Source organism: Armigeres subalbatus, unplaced genomic scaffold (genome assembly GCF_024139115.2).
Source record: "Armigeres subalbatus isolate Guangzhou_Male unplaced genomic scaffold, GZ_Asu_2 Contig382, whole genome shotgun sequence".
Taxonomy (NCBI): domain Eukaryota; kingdom Metazoa; phylum Arthropoda; class Insecta; order Diptera; family Culicidae; genus Armigeres; species Armigeres subalbatus.
The window spans coordinates 99,771-120,042 of NW_026943133.1; the positions used below are offsets into that span (position 1 = coordinate 99,771).

Genomic DNA, 20,272 nt, shown 5'->3' on the forward strand with positions numbered 1-20,272 from the left:
TATATCACCATACGTAGTAACCTGGATTTACGCCATGATATGGGAACAAACATTTCACAAAACGTTTGTTTGATCGCATAAACTGTCGTATGCATATTTTGACCACTTCAATCAAAGGAATAATAATTTATTCCCTGCGGCCTTAAAATAACTACTAATATTGTCCATTTACACAGATTAGTTCATGTATTTTGTTGATTGATATGATGATTCGGGTAAAATTAATAAAAATGCGTTTTCCCAACATCGATGGTGCTGGTTGTTACGTCAACTATGAAATCATGGGCAGAGATGGGATACTCATATTTACTTCACCCATTGTGGCTACTAAAACTCTGATAAGCAACAAGCCACGCGTATGTCATTTGCGAATCACATCATCGCCGTCAAGATCTTCAAAACACCTCGCCGAGCGTAACAAAGGGTAACCCGCACTGCACCACATGATGAGGTTGCGAACTTACATCATCATAACAACAAAACAGGATGCATGGCAACAACGGCCGAAAAGATATACCACCAAAGGATGGCCCTGACCGTGCGATTAAAATGACAATTGCTGTCCATGTGAAAGGATTGTAAATCTAATCGGTTTAATTAGGCACTCACGACAAGAGATCGCTTGTCTTTATTCGTTTGCGACCGTGCCTCATGACTTTATCGGAGTTTGAAAGTTCGCAAAAATAAAAGAGCCAACTTTGACGACTGATAACGATGATACGGCGATTCTGCCGATAGCGGTATTGTTGGGGACTTCTGCAGAATTCAAACAATGACTGTATCGTCTTATTTGCTGTTGATCTGACTGATTCCACTGTTGTTATCAGCGCAGTTGGGCGTTGTTGGTGTCGGTGAAGTGGTGTGGTGAGTAAATGATAGAATCATAAACAATCCACACTCTGCAACACGTTCGGGAATGCCGCTAGAAGCGAGAATGGGATGTTTACCTAGTTGGATCAAGTGTGCCAGCTGCCGGTGTTTGTTTTGGTGATTGTATGGCTATGGAAGTTTCAAACAATTTATTTGCTGTTTTTGGTCAAAATGTCTCGCTAATCAGAAAGAATGAGGTGATAATACTTGAGATATGTATTTGAGAAACAGAATTTTGAACAGGATTTGATTTGATAACGAAAGCTGATAACTAAATCTGTTTTAGTTTAGGAATGGTTTTAATAATTTTGAACGAGAAAACACTATTTTACCGACATTTTCTGGCAAATTGGAGACTACTTAGAATACTTTTATGCAGAAATTGTGACATAATTAACTGTTAAATTTCGATTATATCACAATTTGGATATCTTATTGATAGTTAGATGACAAATAACTAACTAGATAGCATCAAATATTGTATTTTTTTAGATATGTTTCTGTAGTTCAAACATTTTAGAATATACCTAGTTTCAATAAGTTTGAGTTACTAAAAATCTCAAACAGTGTTGGTAAAACCATTCTCAAATTTTAATAAATATGCAAACTGGTTTACCATTTTTTAGGAAAATAACGCGCTTGAGTTTTATTTTTTTCAAATCTGCATCGTTTCTCTCATCGGCCAAACACAATCAATTCGCTCCTAAAAGTGTTTAAAACTAGTCGTACATAAATTTTGGTGTTTATATTTGCAAGAAAAACACAAAAAATCTGCAATTATTCAAACGGATGATTCAACTTATGAATTATATTTTTGCGCGATGAATTCGGCGAGTTTCAACTCACGATTGACTTGAGGCAGCCATGGGTTTTGAGATTTAGTTTTTTTTGACGAAGGACTACGTCTGTCTTTTCTATATTGGGGTACACTTTACGATTGCAAAAATCAAAGACCGTCACGAAAATATGATAGACTTTGAACGTTATATCTCAGTCGTTTCTCGATGGGTTTCCATTTTTTTACCATTCGATCAAGGAAGAGTCAACGCTTCTTTGTATTTATTTGAAAATACTGATTTTTAACTATTATCGATAATTGATAAAAAGTTTAGAAATAGCTGAACCAACCAACCACGTACATTCAACGCAAGCACAGACATCAAAATCAACCAACTTACGATTTTGAATCGAATCCTCAATTTAAATAAGATTTCAAATCATTTTCAACGAAAAACCATCGCATTGGTGGTGGTCGTCGACGTGGTTGCTACAGATCATTCTACGTCAACGAACCAGCATTTTATGCGAAGACAGGATTTGTTACAAAAACGGCGTCTGTTGCGTTCCCTCGCCACCAGTGGCGATGCTGCCACTTGGCGGCGTCTTAGCGAAAAATCGTCAATCGGCCGTCGGACAATAACAGCACGAAGTTAAATTTCAAGCGGTTGGTTATTGGAAAAGCGAATTGGGGAAAGAAAATTAATTCTTCTCAAGACCAGCATTTTCTGAACAGAAAGGGTTGATTTCAAAAATGGACTGTCATCGTCGTTTGACGTGGTAGTTTAGTTGCTGTTAGAGATTCCATTCGAACAAACTTATTGCATAATTTTCCTCCAACGCGCGCTTGCGATTCTGCTACCGAAGGCAACTTTTAGTCGTCGCCAAATGCTTAAGTTTTGCACTTTGAAGAAAATTCATCTCGTATCAACCTTCTTTTGTAAAAAAAATGTGCACCGGAAAGAATCGATTTCATATACAATGAATAAAAACTACAATACCAAACAATCTTGCCAGAAAAGTTCACTTTACGCCGACGACAGCAAAATCGACGCCACCTTAGTGGAAAATATCTACAGTAACCACCCATCGGCGACCGTCGCTCGGACCGACAGATGCCAAGCGATAATGTTTTGTAATATGAAGAAACTTCGTCTTGGGTCAAATTTCTGTTGTTACTCTTCTCAACAATACGCATTTTGAATAACTAACAGCTCATAACCAAATTCAGAATCGGTCCGCTCTCTGCGGAATCCCGATCAAAATGGCTCGCACGCGCCGGAAAGCAGCTTTCTTGTATCTAATGAAGTAATCCCATTAGCCGCGCCACTTCATTGATCGTTTTAAGTGCACACTTGTTGCTTACTTTGTTGAATACAAGAAAGCTGATTTCTGAATTCGACAGAGAGCGGAGTCATCGCATTGATGGTGGTCGTCGGCGTGGTTGCTGCAGATTATTCAACCTCAACGAACCAACATTTTACCCAACCAACAAAATGGCGTATTTTTAATTTTACCCAACCAACAAAAAGCGTAAATCGTTTCTTGTCAGGGCCACCATATTCAACAGAAGGGTGTTGATTCAAGATGATTTTTTTTTTCAAATCGACAGAAAATTCAATAACAGGCGTAGGCAGCGGTAATGGCCGTCAGCTATGGTTGCGGAAGAAAAGTTATTCGCTGCTATAGCTTATCCCGAGCAGGAGGAATTGGCTAAATAATACCTGATTCTGTTATTGATACCATACTCTGTTATGAACTAGCCCTGCATAAGAGGTAAAATACCACAGGAACAACACCAATAATGTATATGCATAATACTTAAGCCATAACAAACTCAGTTATTAAATTGAATTTCAATATCAAATGGATAACCAATTATTATTCGTTTGGTATTGAAATACCTAAGCATGTTATGCCTCAAGTATTCTGCATATAAGTTTTTGGTATTATTTTTTAGTATTTTACCTCTTATGCAAGGCTAGTTCATACCAATTTCTGTTATCAAGGTCGTCGCTCCTGCTCGGGATGCAGCCATTTATGGAAGGACATAAAGTTTTCTTACAAGATTTAGTCATTTGGTTGATATTAATGTTTGGAAAGGCGCATTATAAAAATAAATCTGACCTAGTTTATAAGGATCGCCACAACAAACTCGGGAAAGGCGCAAAAAGTAAAATTTTAATTAGCAAGGAAAGAATAATTTTAAAATTTCTGGTATTCTGAATACATATTCAATTCAGTGAACCCACTCAAAATCAGATTATTATTCAACTGTCCTGTTGTTTGCCACAATTATGTATTTTCAATAGTGCGCATTTCCAATCACAAACATCAACAAATCCAAAGTTGGAATCTTGAGAAAATTTCACTTGATGTTTCAATCTTTTTCATAAAAATGTGTAATTCCAATACAAACATATAGAAAATGATTTAAAGTTCCATGATGCAAATAATATACACACTATAAAACTTGCTGCCAACCTCTAAGCAATACCTACAGGGTGTGTTCTGCTACTAAGTATTAAACCTATTTCGTGAGGCTGGGTAGTCCTACGTCACCTTTGCATACAACCCGATTGGACTGCACTTTTGAGTTTTTTTTTTCAACACTGCCCAACAAGTTTGAAAAAATTAAGGATTAAATACAGGATTCAAATAAAGGTGTCAAAATCCGTATAGTAAATTGCAACTTTTAAGTTGCCAAAATCGAATACTATCAAAATTAAACGATTTTTGTTTTTTTGTTGTTGTTTGATACATTTCTCCATTTATTGTGAGAAAAATCTGCTTGGATATTTGACGTTATTTTTCTAATTTTCTTTTTACGCGACGTTCCATGTGTTTTTTACGTAAGTTTAGGAATCCACAGTATTCTATTTTATCTCGAGATCAGCAAGTCAGCATTGAATAGGAAGTTTCAAACTCTAAATATGTTGAAAAATCAAAAAAGATTACTAGATTCGAAAAAATATTTGATTGGATATAAAACTTATAAAACAAAATTCTAAAAAATCAAAGTGTGAAATTGATAAAATCGCGGATTAAAAACAAACCGTGTTTAGATCGATTTTAGAAAGCAAAAGAGTGATTTTGAGCGAAAACAAAAATTTGGGTTGTAGAGGGATAAAACAAGTATAGAAGAAAATCAGCATCCGAAAAGGTCAATAGAGCATGAGCATGAGCATGAGCATGATTGACCGCCCACGGTTGCTCCTCCGTTATTGCCAGGTCAGCTGTAATTACACAGAGAACCAACAGATGATGTTTGGGACTAACATCAACCTCAATGTGTAAGAACTGGTGACCCAAAATTAAGCAATACCAGCGCCGGCCGTGTCCGAATGCAGATCAATTAGGAAATAGGTAGGATAATGTTGACGTGAAACTCGCTTTGATGGAAGCCGACGAGTCATCTGCACTTCCACGAGAAATCACTGGGATGTTGGATATATGGGGAAGGGAGTGTAGCAGGGTTCGTTTTGGTAAACGGTATGCCGTGTGTAGCGTGTAGTTTGCTCGAGGTTACACAAAAACACTGTCAAACGCGTACTAATTAATTGACTTATCGACCGCACAAAGCAGAACAAAATGTTTCGATGATCGCGCGATCGTTCTGCCTACTGAAAAAAATACCATCAAACACGCACCAAACTTCCTCTTGCTTACACATTTATTGACCCGCACAAAGCAGAAAATAAATTTCGATGATCGCGCGATCGTTCTGCATGCTAGAGGTTATAAGTACACACGCGCACTAAATTCACACATTTATAAGACACGTTGTAGAAGAAAGTGTTTACTTTAAACAATTTTTCAACACTTTTTAGAGGTACACTGGTGCATAATAGTTACAACATGCGATTTCCGTTTTATAAAAAGTAACAAAATCTCCATGACGGTTTTATGCTGTTATTTCTACACAACATCGTTGTTCTTATTTTCTACTTCTTATGTCCAACACTTTCATTGTAGTAAGAAAACGGGCGACTTGGATGATCAGTTCATAGTTTCATAGTTTAGTCAATTTATACACGCAGTAAATACGTTAACAAATCATTTTTTGTCGCGTTAGATTCCTCAATATATTATCGCACTACAAGCAATTTTTATGATTCATAACACAAGCACTCACTTCGTCAAGTAGAAAACGAAATACGTATCTGTTGATACAAAGTGATTATAGTGGAAGTAAACGGAATAGTGAAGTTTTTTAACTCTGTACTTATAGTTGTTTTTATACTCTATTCATTTCAATTTTCAACATCATTGGATAACATTTTTATAACTTATTATTATGCCTTCTTTAGATTCTCACATTTAAAAAACGCTTTAGGCGTAATATTTTGTTCACGCAGATTTTTTCACTTTGCCAAAATAAAAGAAAAAACTATATACCATGTTTACTTCAGAAGATGGAGCACTTTCTAATTATACATCATTGTACTTTTATCTTCAAGACATTTGCTCTTCTATTATTTTTTTCAGTCATTTTCAGCCCCCATAGTTGTGGGCTACTTTTTTCTTTCAAAAACAATTTCTTCTGTATTTTGGCCAATCAAGTGCGACATTTCGCTTACTGGCTCAACGTTATCGATGCCGTGGAAGGCTCTCATATTTTCCTTGATGAAAAACATAAATTATCATCTCCTAGTTTTAAAATTTTCACCCTCATATAATACATATAGTATTATCATATTTATGATACGGAGAAACCGTGTTAACGCCCATGACTTACGTTACGCCTAGAAAACGAGAGGGAATTCTATGAGGCGGGCGATCCATGCAAGTCTTAAAAATGCACAGGAATTTTAAAATTAAAAACGGTTTGTAAGTTGAAACGAGAGGTTGGTTAAGTGCAACGTAGTAAATTTTACTTCGATTTTTAGTGCCACGACCTTGGTCACGACACATAATTGATGTATTATTGAACATTTCACCATCTCCAAAAAATTCCAGCGTGCAAAATAAGTGGAAAACTTAAAAATGCAACGTACTTTAGAATTATGTTAACCGGGTTTCGAGAATAATGGAACGAGCTTACCGAGTTGGTTGTATATTAAAGAACTCCACTGGACAATTCTTTTTACGTACACCTTTTCTTTTCTGATGCTGGAATTTTCTGATGGGATGCTGGAACACGAAAAAATGACAGAGCGAAAAAAATACACATCCGGTTATCAGCATCCGAAAAGGTCAATAGAAATCAAAAACTGTTGAATAGATATTTGCAAAATGAAAATTTTTCAGGGTGAGATTTAGTTCGGTATAACAACTGTAACTTTTGTTTACATAACTAATCTAACTGTTGTGTTATTATTCGCTTGAGATTCTCGAGATCTCGAAACAAGGCTACGAAAATTGAGCCACCCCATGAGCGTAGTAGCCTAGTCGTAAGCGTAGCCTAGACAACGCGATTTATTGACAGCTATTGACATTGCTATCTCCATAATACAAACATGCCTTGCCCATGCTCATGGACGAGATGCATTTCCATGGATATTCTAATCACTTCTTCTGTGGACTCTAGGGTGGCTCAAATTAGTATGGGAAAAACTTTTTTCAATTTTTTTGATGGGCCGTCCTCTTATTCGGCTCTATTCGATGCCCTGATGCTCTGGACAAAATTTCAGCCAAATCGGTCAACGTTTGGGTGGTGCTAAACTTGTTGGAAGTTTATATGCAAAAATGTATGCAGAAATATCCAAAAACAGTGAATTGCAGTTGGACGGCACAACTTACGATGAAGAACTATGATCAGTGTTGTAAAATGTCATTTGCATTCGTTTGTATAATTTTCCCAGAAATTTTTCCAGAAGATAGCTATCAATTCATGATGTATGACGAACTTATAGCGCTTAAATGTGCCTACAACTTTGTCTAACAAGGCATTGCTGTAAATATGTAATCTGGGGCGTGGGAGGCAAAATGTCATTCAAATGACATTATGTCAAATGACACGTGACATTTTGAAGAGTTTTCACTCTCCAGCCTCAGATGTTATATTTAGAGCAATGTACCCTTGGACAAAAATGTAGCCCTACTCAAGAGTTATGAGTACATCTAAAATTATGGAATAAATTTGGCTTCTAAAGAAAGTTATGAACGAATTAGTCAAATGACATGCAGATGACATTTTACAAGCCTGACTATGATACTCATTCAGATCTTGGAGAATTTGATACAGAATGTTATGCAGAAAACCGCGAGAAAATTAGAGTTTGCCCGGCTAAGTTATTAGCATTTCTCTGGAGTGGGGCTTAAGCAAATTTCGTTTCTTTTACCTTTGAAAAGAAATAAATTCACCCATACAACACTCCAGTAAAATGCTAATATCTTTGTTCAATAAACTCTAATCTTCTCGCGGTTTTCAGCATAACATTCTGTATTTAATTCTACAATAACTAAATGAGTATCATGCTTCTTGATCGTAAATTATGCCGTCCAACTGCAAATCCCCGTTTTTGGATGTTTCTGCATACATTTTTCCATATAAACTTCCAACGAGTTTAGCACCGCCCAAACGTTGACCGATTTGGCTGAAATTTTGTCCAGAGTATCAGGGCATCGAATAGAGCCGAATAAGAGGGCGGCCCATCAAAAAAAATTGAAAAAGTGTTTTTTGAGCCACTCTAGTGGACTCGTACCTTTCTAAGGAGTCGCCCAGAAAATGATTGTTCACGATGGCAGCTCAAGGGTAAAAATCTAGGAATACCTTGCCGTTCCTGTTTTCAATGTACTGAGCTAACGCCAAAGCTGGCTACACAATAACATACAAATCGGGTTTGTTTTTTACAGGGATTGTCAGAAGCAGAAGTACTAGAACGCTAGTGGCGATGTAGCTATTTTAAGTATTTTCCAAAATATGCTTTAGCAAGCTTAATTAAGCTGTGTATTATGCATCATGTGGTAGTGCATGTTCAGTTTCATCACCTACATCGGTTTGACACTTGGCAGCTAGGTCCAAGTAAACTAGATGTTGATCACGCGAATAAGAGCGACATTAGCTATACTTTTGAATCAACTGTTAAGCGCCAGAGAACCCACTGTGGGTGGCAATCGGCTTTGTGTATATGAACTTGGTAGAAAATTTCCTTTATAATGTAGGAAACATTTACGTTAAATTTTAACCAATTTAACGTATTAAATCTCCGGGACGGGACTTAGCATACCTAAGTGATCTGGACCAGAGTGTAAAATAATCGAAATTTTTTGGTGAAGCCCACCATTTTCACTTGTCAGCTCACTCCTGTGACGTAATAGCCTAGCATGTATCTGCTACCTTTATATATATTACCTTGTATCTTGACATTTGTATTCTCATGACCTGTAATAAAGAGACATTGATTCACGCACAACAACGTTACATGGTGTCAGAAAAAAGTTACTGAATATTCTTTAAATATTCGTGAATCCGGTGCGATCGTTTGTGGAAATATCTGGCAAAGTGCAGAGAATGCACATCGTGTGCCTATTTATGTTCATAACGCTGTTATTTGGCGTCTAGGCGAGGTCTATTACGGTTTAGATAGGAAGTCAAAATCGAGTTCTACCGGCTTCCGATAAAATGGCGTCGGCTGCAGGCTTGAAGCCACCTAAGCCGATCGTGTTGGGAGACAACATGGCCGCCCAATGGAAGAATTGGGTTCGGCAATATTCTTGGTTCGCCACAGCAACGCAGCTGTCGGAAAAGTCGAACGAGGTGCAAGCGGCAACATTTATGAGTGCGATAGGAGAAGATTGTGTACGAATTTACGACACGTTTGGCTTACGCCCAGAAGAAGAAAATGACGTTGACGTGATAAAAGCTAAGTTTGATGAATATTTCACTCCCAAATCTTGCATAACCTTCGAACGATATAATTTCAATCAAATCGTTCAGCGGGAGGATGAACAGTTTGACAGTTTCGTCACTAGAGTGAAAGAGCAGGCCAAAAAATGCTCATTTAGTGTGCTTAATGATTCTCTTGTTAAAGATCGAATCATAATCGGGGTAAAATATACTAGTCTAGTGCCACAGTTACTGAACGATGATTTAATGCTGCAGAAGACAATAGAGTTGTGCCGTAATTTCGAATTAACAACCATTCAAACCAAAGCGTTGGCAGGAGAAGCAAAAGTGGACGCAGTGAATTCGTCAATGAAGAAACATATTAGTGGTCGATACGAAGAGCGAGAAGTGTTTCAATGCAAAAAGTGCGGAAGGAAACACATGAAGCGATCCTGTCCTGCCTTTGGTAAAACATGTCGAAAATGTGGAGTGTCAAACCATTTCGCCGCTATGTGTAAATCCAAGAATGTCGTACACGCCGTTGGAGTATCAGAGGAGAATGAAACGGAGTCCGATGATGACTCAGAAGAACTGTTCATTGGTACAGTGGAAAGCACAAGAAATGAGAGTGACTGGTTTGAGGTAGTGAAAGTACACAACAAAAAGTTCTCGGTGAAGCTTGACTCGGGTGCCCACTGTAATGTGGTACCATTGTGGTTGGTAAAGCAGCTGGGAATCGGTCTGCATCAATCGAAAACGAAATGGCTGGTTTCGTTCTCAAATCATCGAATGAAAGTGCTTGGAGAAATCTACCCGGTGTGCCGCATTAAGAACAGAGACTGCAACATCACGTTCAAAGTGGTTGAAGAGTCCGTAGTGCCAGTGCTGGGTAAGGATACGTGTATTGCTCAACGACTGATAGCGCGAGTGGATACCGTTCAAGTGTTAGACGAAACAGTGTTCAATGGACTTGGGTGTCTAAAGGATTACGTGTACGATATAGATCTGATCCCGAATGCTCAGTGGGAGACGAGACCGGCGCGTCATGTCCCACATAGCATCAGAGCAGCAGTAAAGAAAGAGCTGGATTCCATGGAACGTCTCGGTGTTATAGAAAAGATTCACACAGCAACTCCGGTGGTCAACGCAATGGTCCTGGTTAAACGAAACGACAAGCTTCGCATATGCATCGACCCATCACAGGTAAATAACAATTTATTACGACGGCACTATCCTCTCACAACGATAGAAGAGATAGCAACTCGACTCAAAAATTCTAAATACTTTACAATTCTTGACTGCAAAAAGGGGTTTTGGCAGATCATGGTCTCGGAAAGGACGACTAAGTATCTAGCTTTTGGAACACCATGGGGAAGATACGTTTGCAAGCGGTTACCTTTTGGGCTGGCTTCAGCTCCAGAAGTGTTTCAAAAAGTTATGTACGATACTCTGGAGGGCATTGAAGGGGTGCAGTTTTCTATGGATGATATCCTGATTCATGCGAAAAACTCAGAGGAGCTAGCTAAAATAACTGAAAAGGTGGTAAAAAGGCTACAGGCAGCAGGGCTCAAACTCAACAGAGACAAATGCTTGTTCAATCAGACAAGCGTCAAATGTCTTGGTCACATAGTAACTGACGGCGGGTTGAAAGTAGATCCAGAAAAATTGGATGCTATTGTTATCTCAGAACACCATCAAACAGAACAGAACTTCAAAGGGCATTGGGAATGATAACCTACATGGGAAAGTTTGTTCCCAATTTGTCGGACGTAACAGCACCACTAAAAAGTCTTTTGTCCAAAGGGGTTGATTGGGAATGGGGATGTGATCAAGAGGATTCGTTTCAGAAAATCAAATCTCTTATGCAATCGCCTCCAATACTTCGATACTACGATCTGAATTTACCGGTAACCCTGTCAGTGGATGCAAGCTCGCACGCTCTCGGAGCTGTTTTACTACAACAGGGTTGCCCAGTAGCGTACGCATCCAAAGCGTTGACGCCTTCTGAGATTAATTACCCCCAAATAGAGAAAGAAGCCACTGCCATACGCTTTGCTTGTTCAAAGTTTCACCAATATATATATGGAAAGAAACTAACGATAGAAACCGATCATAAACCCCTTGAATCCATATTTAAGAAACCACTTGATAGAGCTCCCCCCCGTCTACGCAGAATAAGACTAGAAGTAGCCCCTTATAATCCCACAGTCGTGTACGTCAAAGGATCCAACATTCCGATCCCAGACATATTGAGTCGTGATGTCGATAACACCTCAACAACTGAAGAAGATAACCAAATAGAGGTACATATTGTATTGCAGATGACCAAAAGCGCTAGCACGGACCTAAAGCAGCACTCGGATGCGGATTTGGAGATGCAGTCACTAAAGGCGGTGATTATGCAAGGTTGGCCGGAATCAAGAAACGACCTATTGCCAAAATTACGAAAATTCTGGGGTTTTCGAGATGAGCTGACTGTTTATGACGGGTTAATATTCAAGTCGAATCAGGTGCTCATTCCACATTCGATGAGGAACTCTATGCTGGTGAAGATACATAGTGGACATTCCGGCATTCAAAGCTGTATTCGCAGGGCAAGGCAAGTGTTGTTTTGGATAGGTATGGCTAGCGACATTCAGGAAATGGTAGAAAATTGCGCGATATGCCAGCGTCATCAACGTAACAACACGAAGAGCACCATTATCCTAAAGGATATTCCCGGCCTTCCTTTCGAGAGAGTCGCTTCCGACCTGTTCCACTTGAAAGGAAAAGAGTATGTTCTTCTCGTCGATAGCTTTTCTGGATACTTCGATTTCAAACAACAATCTGAAACAACATCTAACCAAGTAATCCAACAATTGAAAGAATGGTTCTGTGTCCACGGCATTCCTCAAATTTTGGAGACGGACAATGGTCCTCAATATGCTTCTGAAGCGTTTCGCCAATTTAGCCGTCAATGGGGTTTCGAACACCAGACATCAAGTCCTCACTTTCCAAGAGCAAACGGATTAGCTGAACGAAGCGTGCAAGTAGCCAAATCGATGCTGAAAAAGTGTAGTGATGATCAGTCGGATATACGGCTGGCATTACTTCACATGCGGAACACACCTCGTAGTAGTCTCATACCATCACCCAATGAAAGGCTTATGGGTCGTTTGGTACGATCGAACATGCCGATGACGTTGGAAGCACTAAGGCCTAGAGTAGCAGTGAACGTTCAGCAATTAATGGAACGCGAAAGAATGATACAGAAGAATTAAGCAGATAGAGGAACTCAGGAACCATCGCAGTTCGCCGAACAAGAACAGATTCTCGTGCAGGATCAATCGTCGCAGAAATGGACGCCAGGGACTGTAGTGAAACAACTTGATCAGCATCGTTCATATCTGGTATCCGATGGCGATAGAACAGTGAGGAGGAATGCCCATCACTTGCGCAAGTTACGCGGCGGTGGTCAAGTTGAAGAACCTTTGCAAGAAAATCTACAGCCTGAAGATGATCTGAGTGCATCAGTGGCTGAGGCTAGTATCAACAGAAGACAACATTCAACAATCGAGGCCTACAGAGAAGACGTAACCGCGGCACCGCAGATGACACGTTCTGGCCGCACAGTAAAACCAAAAAGATGTAATGAATATGAATATTACTAAAAGGGGAAGATGTGACGTAATAGCCTAGCATGTATCTGCTACCTTTATATATATTACCTTGTATCTTGACATTTGTATTCTCATGACCTGTAATAAAGAGACATTGATTCACGCACAACAACGTTACAACTCCCAGATACATTCATAGTCGGCTCTGGACTGTCAATATTCGGTTGAATATTAGTCATTGAATATTTATGCACATTTTACAAATTGATAAACTATCTGAAATCTGAACACGTTTCAAAAGAGTAAAGTAATTTATCACATAGAACTGAATCCGATTTTCATCCGCGAGGCACTTTGAACGGTAAACTTCAACATAAACAATGCTAATTATGTTTTTTTCTGCACATAGTAAGCACACTCAGTGAGAAAATTATTTTGAGCTTCTTAGTGGAATGTCTTCACTTGTCATAAGACGAGTTTGTACAATCCCATTTAATTCCACCACTTATTATTGGAATAAATGGAATGGAATTAAATGGGAAATTCGGACCGAAGTTGCTTCATATTTTGCTCTGACTGAACCTTTCAAAAATACAGAATTAAGTGAAACCTCGTCTACAGTTGTTCTTGTATCTCATATCATCCGAACATTTTTAGCATAGATTATTATTAGTCATAGAGATGCATTATTTTTTAATCTTCAAGTTCAAGGCTTGCTTCAACTCAGTCCAAGCATTCTGACCGACGAAGAGCCATGATATAGCTGTCAGTAAGCTCTATGTGGCCAAACTTCTAAATTAGGCACGTTTCAAAGCAGTTGTCGACTCAAATGGTTGTTTCTCCAAGGATGTGTTGATCGCGTTGATCTGCCAACGGTAGAAGTGGTGTTATTTTTTAAATCCCTGCGTATTCCGCAGTGAAAAACCCCTTGATGAGCTAATGAATAACCGAATAACCAGGAGGAAACTACCTGTGACATTTTTGGCTAAAATGATTGATCTGTATCGAAGAAATCGAAAGATTCCGTGCCAATTTGTTTAAACCAGTTTTGTATGGTTTTCTCGAAATTGTGTTGAATGCACTTGTGTAGATTCTCAATCAAAAATGTTTCATATATTTAAATGTATCTACAACTTTGAGTTGCCACGAGTACGTTGATTTATGTTCTTTTAATGGTTTAATATAAGATACAATCGTATGTTAAAGCATATAAATGATTTCGATTGCGAAGCCCGCAAAGTGTTAAATGCAACTGAATCTCTAAATGAATTGGTTAAAAAAATATTCCAAATATAAATCTGACATCATGACACAAAGCCAAAAATGTTCCTATCATATTTTCGATCTGAAACTGAAGTACACTCGTGTAGCTGATGTCAAGAAAACAAATAAAATTACCTCAGCTTCTTTTTTTTAATTCGGGTAGTACAGCAGAATATTCCAACTCAAATATGGGATATCAGTAATTTACCATCTACTGCGGTGTAAATGTTCGACATTATTAAATATTTAACTAGACAGTTCATAAATAGCTCGACACATTTCTTCCCCCAATTCTTCAGCTGGAAATAGAAAATATCCAATCCATATGTTAATCAGCTGAGCACGTATAAAGGCCTGAAGTGAGAACAGCTGCTGATCGTTCATTTTCTCCGCAAAGTGCAGACGGCTGTTTGCGAACAGAGGAAAATATGATCGACAAAAACTTGTTCTCGTTCCATTGCCACGCGAACCACGCACGCTCACATTCGAGTGCGAAAGACGGACCGCCCGCCACGCCACGGATATCATTTGGTTTGAAAGACAAGACAAGCGATGCGTAGGTATGATTTGCAAAACCGTTCGCGAATATACTTCAGGCCGGGTAAACAAATGTAATCAAACCCATTCAACAACAATAATATCTGAATCTTGAGGAAGCGTCAGTCGGACAATCTGCTTCACTGTTGCTACGCGCCACTCATTGCCCAATCAAAGTTCACCAGGCGGTAGACCACGTCGTAGCCGGTTTTACTTGGATTGAATCTAAATTTAGCGTCCCCACTCGCAATCGTTTCCGATCGTTGCCATCAAATCGATCGATCGAGACATGGCAGTACCTAGAAGCTAAAATCAGAATGATTAGCAGAATTTCGGTATCGGAAGAGGTACCCATGTGCAGTGCACTACAGTGGATGATGGGACGCGTCGCGACGGCTACTTGGATTTCACAGATTAGGTTTGCGTTATACAGCAGAAACTTGTTTACCAACAGATCTTGAAGGCGTTTCTTTCGGCAATGCGCTTGCGAAAACAAAACACGATAAAATTTGCGCTTCGCGGTTGACTGGGAAATGGTTAAAGTGGACTCGATGAAATGAGATAAGTCACACATACCAGTTTCGGCCAGTTGGGGAAGTTCTTCGTAAACACGCTTGTTGACGGATTTGTTTTGCGGAGAGCATTTACCCTGTGCTAAGAGCAACGATCCAATTCAGACACGTTTCATGTTCATGATTACAGTTTGTATTTAGGTTACTGTGATTAATGTCGACGGATGCAGGCTTTTGTTTTGCGAATTTGATGCAGGGTGCCGCTTGAAATTTGTATCAAAAAGTGATTCTATATTGAAAATTATGATTTGCGGAGATTTTTGTGTCAATTCAATTGTCTACTACATAACTTTTACCTTAAATCAGTTTATATTTGTCAATATATTGACTCTGATTCTATTAATCAAAAATTGGATTGTTTTGGGTAACCAGAATCAAAACACAGATGGTAACAACGTGGCCCACTAATTAGTTGCACATCAGCCAAACTGAGACTATAAAATTGCATAAATTTACACATGTGCGACCGCATGGTGAATAACCGGGTCATGTTCTCTTTGTTACGGAAACCCAAATGACACCCGCCGAAAACTTCGAACACGGGTTGGTAGAGCAGAGTATTCGATCACAAACTTGCTTTGCTCGCTTGGATCATCAGATTGCATACATCGCATGCACCAGCTGGGAAAGGGGAGCTATATTTATCGATTTTGTTTGGACGAAGACCCGAGCTGTTTACCAACGGTTCGATTTGTGGACTTTATGCAGTGAAGCCAACAGAAATTTGTTAAGGCTGGTCAGTTGTCCGCTCTTCGTTGTTCGACGATTACGAAAGAAAGTGGCTACTTACCGACCCACGATGCTTGGCTTTCGTCCACTGGGATCAGCGTGTCCGGGGCGTGCAGTTGCGGAATGACAACGGCCGAGAAGCCGAAGATCAAACCAGTGTTGATGGTTCCAATGTTGGCAATGAAGGCGGCGATCACCTGGCGCATGGCTTTGCCCCGTTCGCTTTTGTCTGGTTGGCCTTCGAGATTCGGCAGTGTAACGGCGCCCTTTTCGTTGGTGGTTATAATCTTGGGTACTGGGCCCTTTTCTACGAGGGCTGCATTTTCCATTCTGTTGGTCCATAATGGAGAAAAGGGAGATGGTTAGTATATGTGTTTGTCACTGTGTTATTAATTATTGCCTATTTTGATAGAAATATATTTTTTACCATTTGGACCACATTTGTAGACAACCTCAAAGTTTGGGTCAAAATATAGAGAAAAGACATCTACGCAAGCACAAATTTATTTCGAAGCTCTGCATAAAATTATAATAAATACGCCTATGCCGTGATGCCTAAGTGCTGAATAAAATGCAAATTGAATACTCTTACTCTTTCTCTCGTATGCGAAACTAAACAAGTATAGCTCAAATTTAACATTGGTCAACAGAGTTTAAAAAATAAAACGAGCCGTAGAATAATTCAATATCTTTGCGCTTCATTAAACTAGTATGAAAGTAAAAAAAATCGCTTACTAAATGTTCACTTGTCATAAGGTGGCGAGTAAAGACATTCCACTTAAAAGCTCTGAATAATTTTCTTAACAAAACGAAGCATTAATTGTCATACCTAACTCAAACTTGAACCAAAATTGTCACCTACACTGCCGTAATCTGAAAAAGTGACGTATACGCCATTTTCCAAAAATGGTGTTAACGAGACTCATCGAGCTCTTTAACAGAAAAATGGAAAACATGCATGTTGTAAAATGGCTGTTACGTTACTTTTCAAGATTACGGCAGTACATCATCCTTTTAAATATTGTTAATTCGGACAACCGAATTGTTGCTTAACTTTTCAATAGAACCTAAATGACATTTTTTAATTATTTAATTTTAATATTGCAATCTACAGAACAATGTAATAGCTTTTGATTGCAGTATTCAAATTAATTCATGAAAAATATGCTTCAATTTAGGTCCTTTTAAAAAGTTAAGCGAAAATTCACAGCTCAATTGGTCTCTGGCAATCATCTCCAGTAGGCGAAAGATTCCTTTGAACCAACAGCTCGCACCCGTGGAAGGAAATTTCGGAAGTCAAAACCTTGTTCGGCGACAACAACGCTAGTGTAGGAGGGATGAAATGTACAGACCGGTGTGGTGATCGGACTGAACAATCTGCATACTGTATCGATAGACAACAGCCCACGACGCATAAACTTTGTAGCCTTCCGCGGAATACTACTCCTACTGCACGCTCGTGCACGTGCATATATAGCTACTTCTTATGCACGAACACAGATTTCCGGATAAAGTGACATCGTTGATCAAGGCGACGATGGATCGCGATGTGCGTAGTTCGAGTTTCAGGGACATTCTCGAGTCCCTTCGAAACGCGTAGTGGGTTACGGTAAGGTGATGGTCTTTCATGCCTGTTCTTCAACATCGCTTTGGGAGGAGTATTTCACGAAGACATTGATAGTATGGCAAGTAGCTGAGAAGATGCATGAAGCCTACATCAGACCGAAGATGGCAGCAAGCGGGTCGGACTAGTCACCAGCACGTCGAAGACGAAGTACAGAATAGGGCTTAAAAAGAAAACAACGTTAGCCATCCCCCACAAGTTTGTATCGAGGTGGTTGAAAAATTCGTGTACTTGGTTTCACTGGTGACCTCCAATAATGATACCAGCAAAGAATTTCGGAGACGCATCATGGCAGGAAATCGTACGTACTTTGGACTCCGCAAAACGCTCCGAACAACTAGAGTTCGCCACCGTTCCAAACTGATTTTGTAGTCATTACACCGGTAGGACTCTACGGATACCATTCCTAGACGATGCTCGTGGAGGACCGATGCGCACTTACGACGATTAACGGACCCTCTGAATAACTAATAATAATATTTGGCAGATGGCCAAGGGCGTACGCATTCAAGGTTTTATGTACAGACTTATTGAATTTTGGTCAATCCACTGTTGACAAAATCAAGAGCGCAAGGTTGTTGGTGTTCTTTGCTGGACGCAGATCGCGCGGTTATCGAAATGTCCGGGTCTGCTGTACGGGTGAGATTATTAATAAGAAAATGAAGAAAAAAGGGAAACGGCAGCTCTTGGCTCTTCAAGTTTCTACCTAAGCAATAAGGTAATTAGTTGTATAGGCAAATAAAGTAGGCAAATAAGATTAGATTAGGTACCTAGCATAGTATAAATAGTGTAAGCTGCGATTGTTTTCTTCAAGTCGAGTCAAGTACAAGACACTGAAGACGACCTCACAGTTGAGGACGAAATACGTATCTGCAAAGATAAAAAACTTAGTGGACTTGAATCGAAAGTACCAAACTCGTCTTAGACGGTTGAAGAAAATGAAACCATCAGTGCAAATTTGTTCGCATTTTGTATAGGACGCAAAACGCGGTAGTGCATGATTGGACGCGTCTGTGTTAGGACACAGAATAATCTCGAAATCCGGGGATGTATGTGTGGTCGGTGAATAATTAAAGAATGCGTGTTCGTATTTCAAGCGTTACGCAGAACGATCGAAAGGAGAAAATGAGGACTTGGGTAGATGGTTGTAGCTGTATTTTGCGGTGGAAGGAGATGCAGTCAAACTGGTTATCGGCTTTGATTTTTTAACAACCGCATTGAAATTAGTTTTAGAACCGCGGGCTTTAGTTTTTCACTGGCTGGAAATTAGTGAAGTTAAGTGACCGTCGTGAAACTCGAAAGTGCCGTCTTCTGTATAAGCTTGTCTAAGACTTGAATCAGCAATTTCCGGATTTAGCACGACACGAGATTAGTTATAATATAGTTATAATATTGTAAATTGCGGGAGTAGGAATGTTCTTGATTTGATTTTTTGAATTCCTCATAGCTTTGGATTTTTTATAGGAATAACTAATATTTAGATAAGAAATAACAGCGGTTCTCAACCTTCCAACTTTTGCAACTTTTGCATAAATTGAGGTACCCACTATTTTTTGCTGTTTATGAAAATAAACGTAACTCATAAGATATATGAAAAATGGACCTAATGAGTGGATCTTCATAAAGTTAGCTGAAATTTTTATAAATCTGTGAAACTTTCAAAGTTAAAGTAAGTTTATACATCGAGCTTCCAACAGGAATTTTATAACGATTTCTAGAGTGCTTTGAGAATATGTCGTATGTGCAAAAGAAAGTCTGTCTCTCTGGTTCCATTCTTTATCGATTATTACAAAACTATACCATAATTAACTTCGGATTTCTTGACAGGAATCTAAACACAATAGCTTTGTCTAGCATGCTGAAGTGGAAATGGAGCATAAAACGGAAAACTAGCCGATCTATTAGCAAAAAAGAGCGTGAACAAAGAACCTCTCTCAATCTAGATTTAAGGCTTCCGAGCCTCTTGAAACGAACCTTCCAAGCCCTTTGATGGAAAGGTTCCAAGCATCTTTAAAGACGGTCTTCGAACTCCTTAAAAGAAGACTTCAGAGCTTATTGAAAGAACGCCTCTGAACCTGAAAGTAGGCTTCCAAGAGCCTTGTGCATTTTGAAGAGAGGCTTCCTAGCCTATAGAAAGGAGACGTCCGAGCCTCTTGAAAGAATGCTTCCGAGCCCATTGAAAGAAGACACCCGAGCCTCTTGAAAGAAGGATTCCGTGTCTTTTGAAGTATCTGAGTATTTTGAAAGGACGCTTCTGAGCCTCTAGAAAGTACGCTTGCAAGTCTTTTGAAAGAAGAATATCAAATCTTTTTAAAGGAAGGCTTTCGAGCCACTTGAAGGAGGCTTCCGAGCCTCTCGAAAAAAGAATTCCGAGCATTTCAAAGGGAGGCTTCCAATCCTATTGAAAGGAGGTTTATGAACCTCTTGAAAAGAGGCCTCTGAGCCTCTTTAAATGAGCCTTCCGAACCTTTTGAAAGAGCCTTCCAAGCCTATCAAAAGAAGAAGAAAGAAAAACAATATAAGAAGGCTT

At 39.2% G+C, this 20,272-nt stretch overlaps 1 protein-coding gene and 1 pseudogene across 1 annotated transcript; one reads left to right on the forward strand and one right to left on the reverse strand.

The window, feature by feature from the left end:
- Window positions 1-20,272, reverse strand: part of LOC134204076 (facilitated trehalose transporter Tret1-like) — a 63,733-nt pseudogene that overhangs the window by 17,206 nt on the left and 26,255 nt on the right.
- LOC134204077 (uncharacterized) lies at window positions 8,904-12,678 on the forward strand. The gene is made up of 2 exons (XM_062678907.1): window positions 8,904-10,621; window positions 11,740-12,678. The coding sequence occupies exons 1-2, from the start codon at window positions 9,215-9,217 to the stop codon at window positions 12,676-12,678; spliced, it is 2,346 nt and encodes a 781-aa protein (XP_062534891.1). The 5' UTR covers window positions 8,904-9,214.

Coding starts and splice junctions, on each gene's coding strand:
- LOC134204077 (XM_062678907.1), top strand. CDS start 9,215: ATGGCGTCGGCTGCAGGCTTGAAGCCACCTAAGCCGATCGTGTTGGGA. Junction 10,622..11,739: donor TATGCATCGACCCATCACAG/GTAAATAACAAT, acceptor ATTGTATTGCAG/ATGACCAAAAGCGCTAGCAC.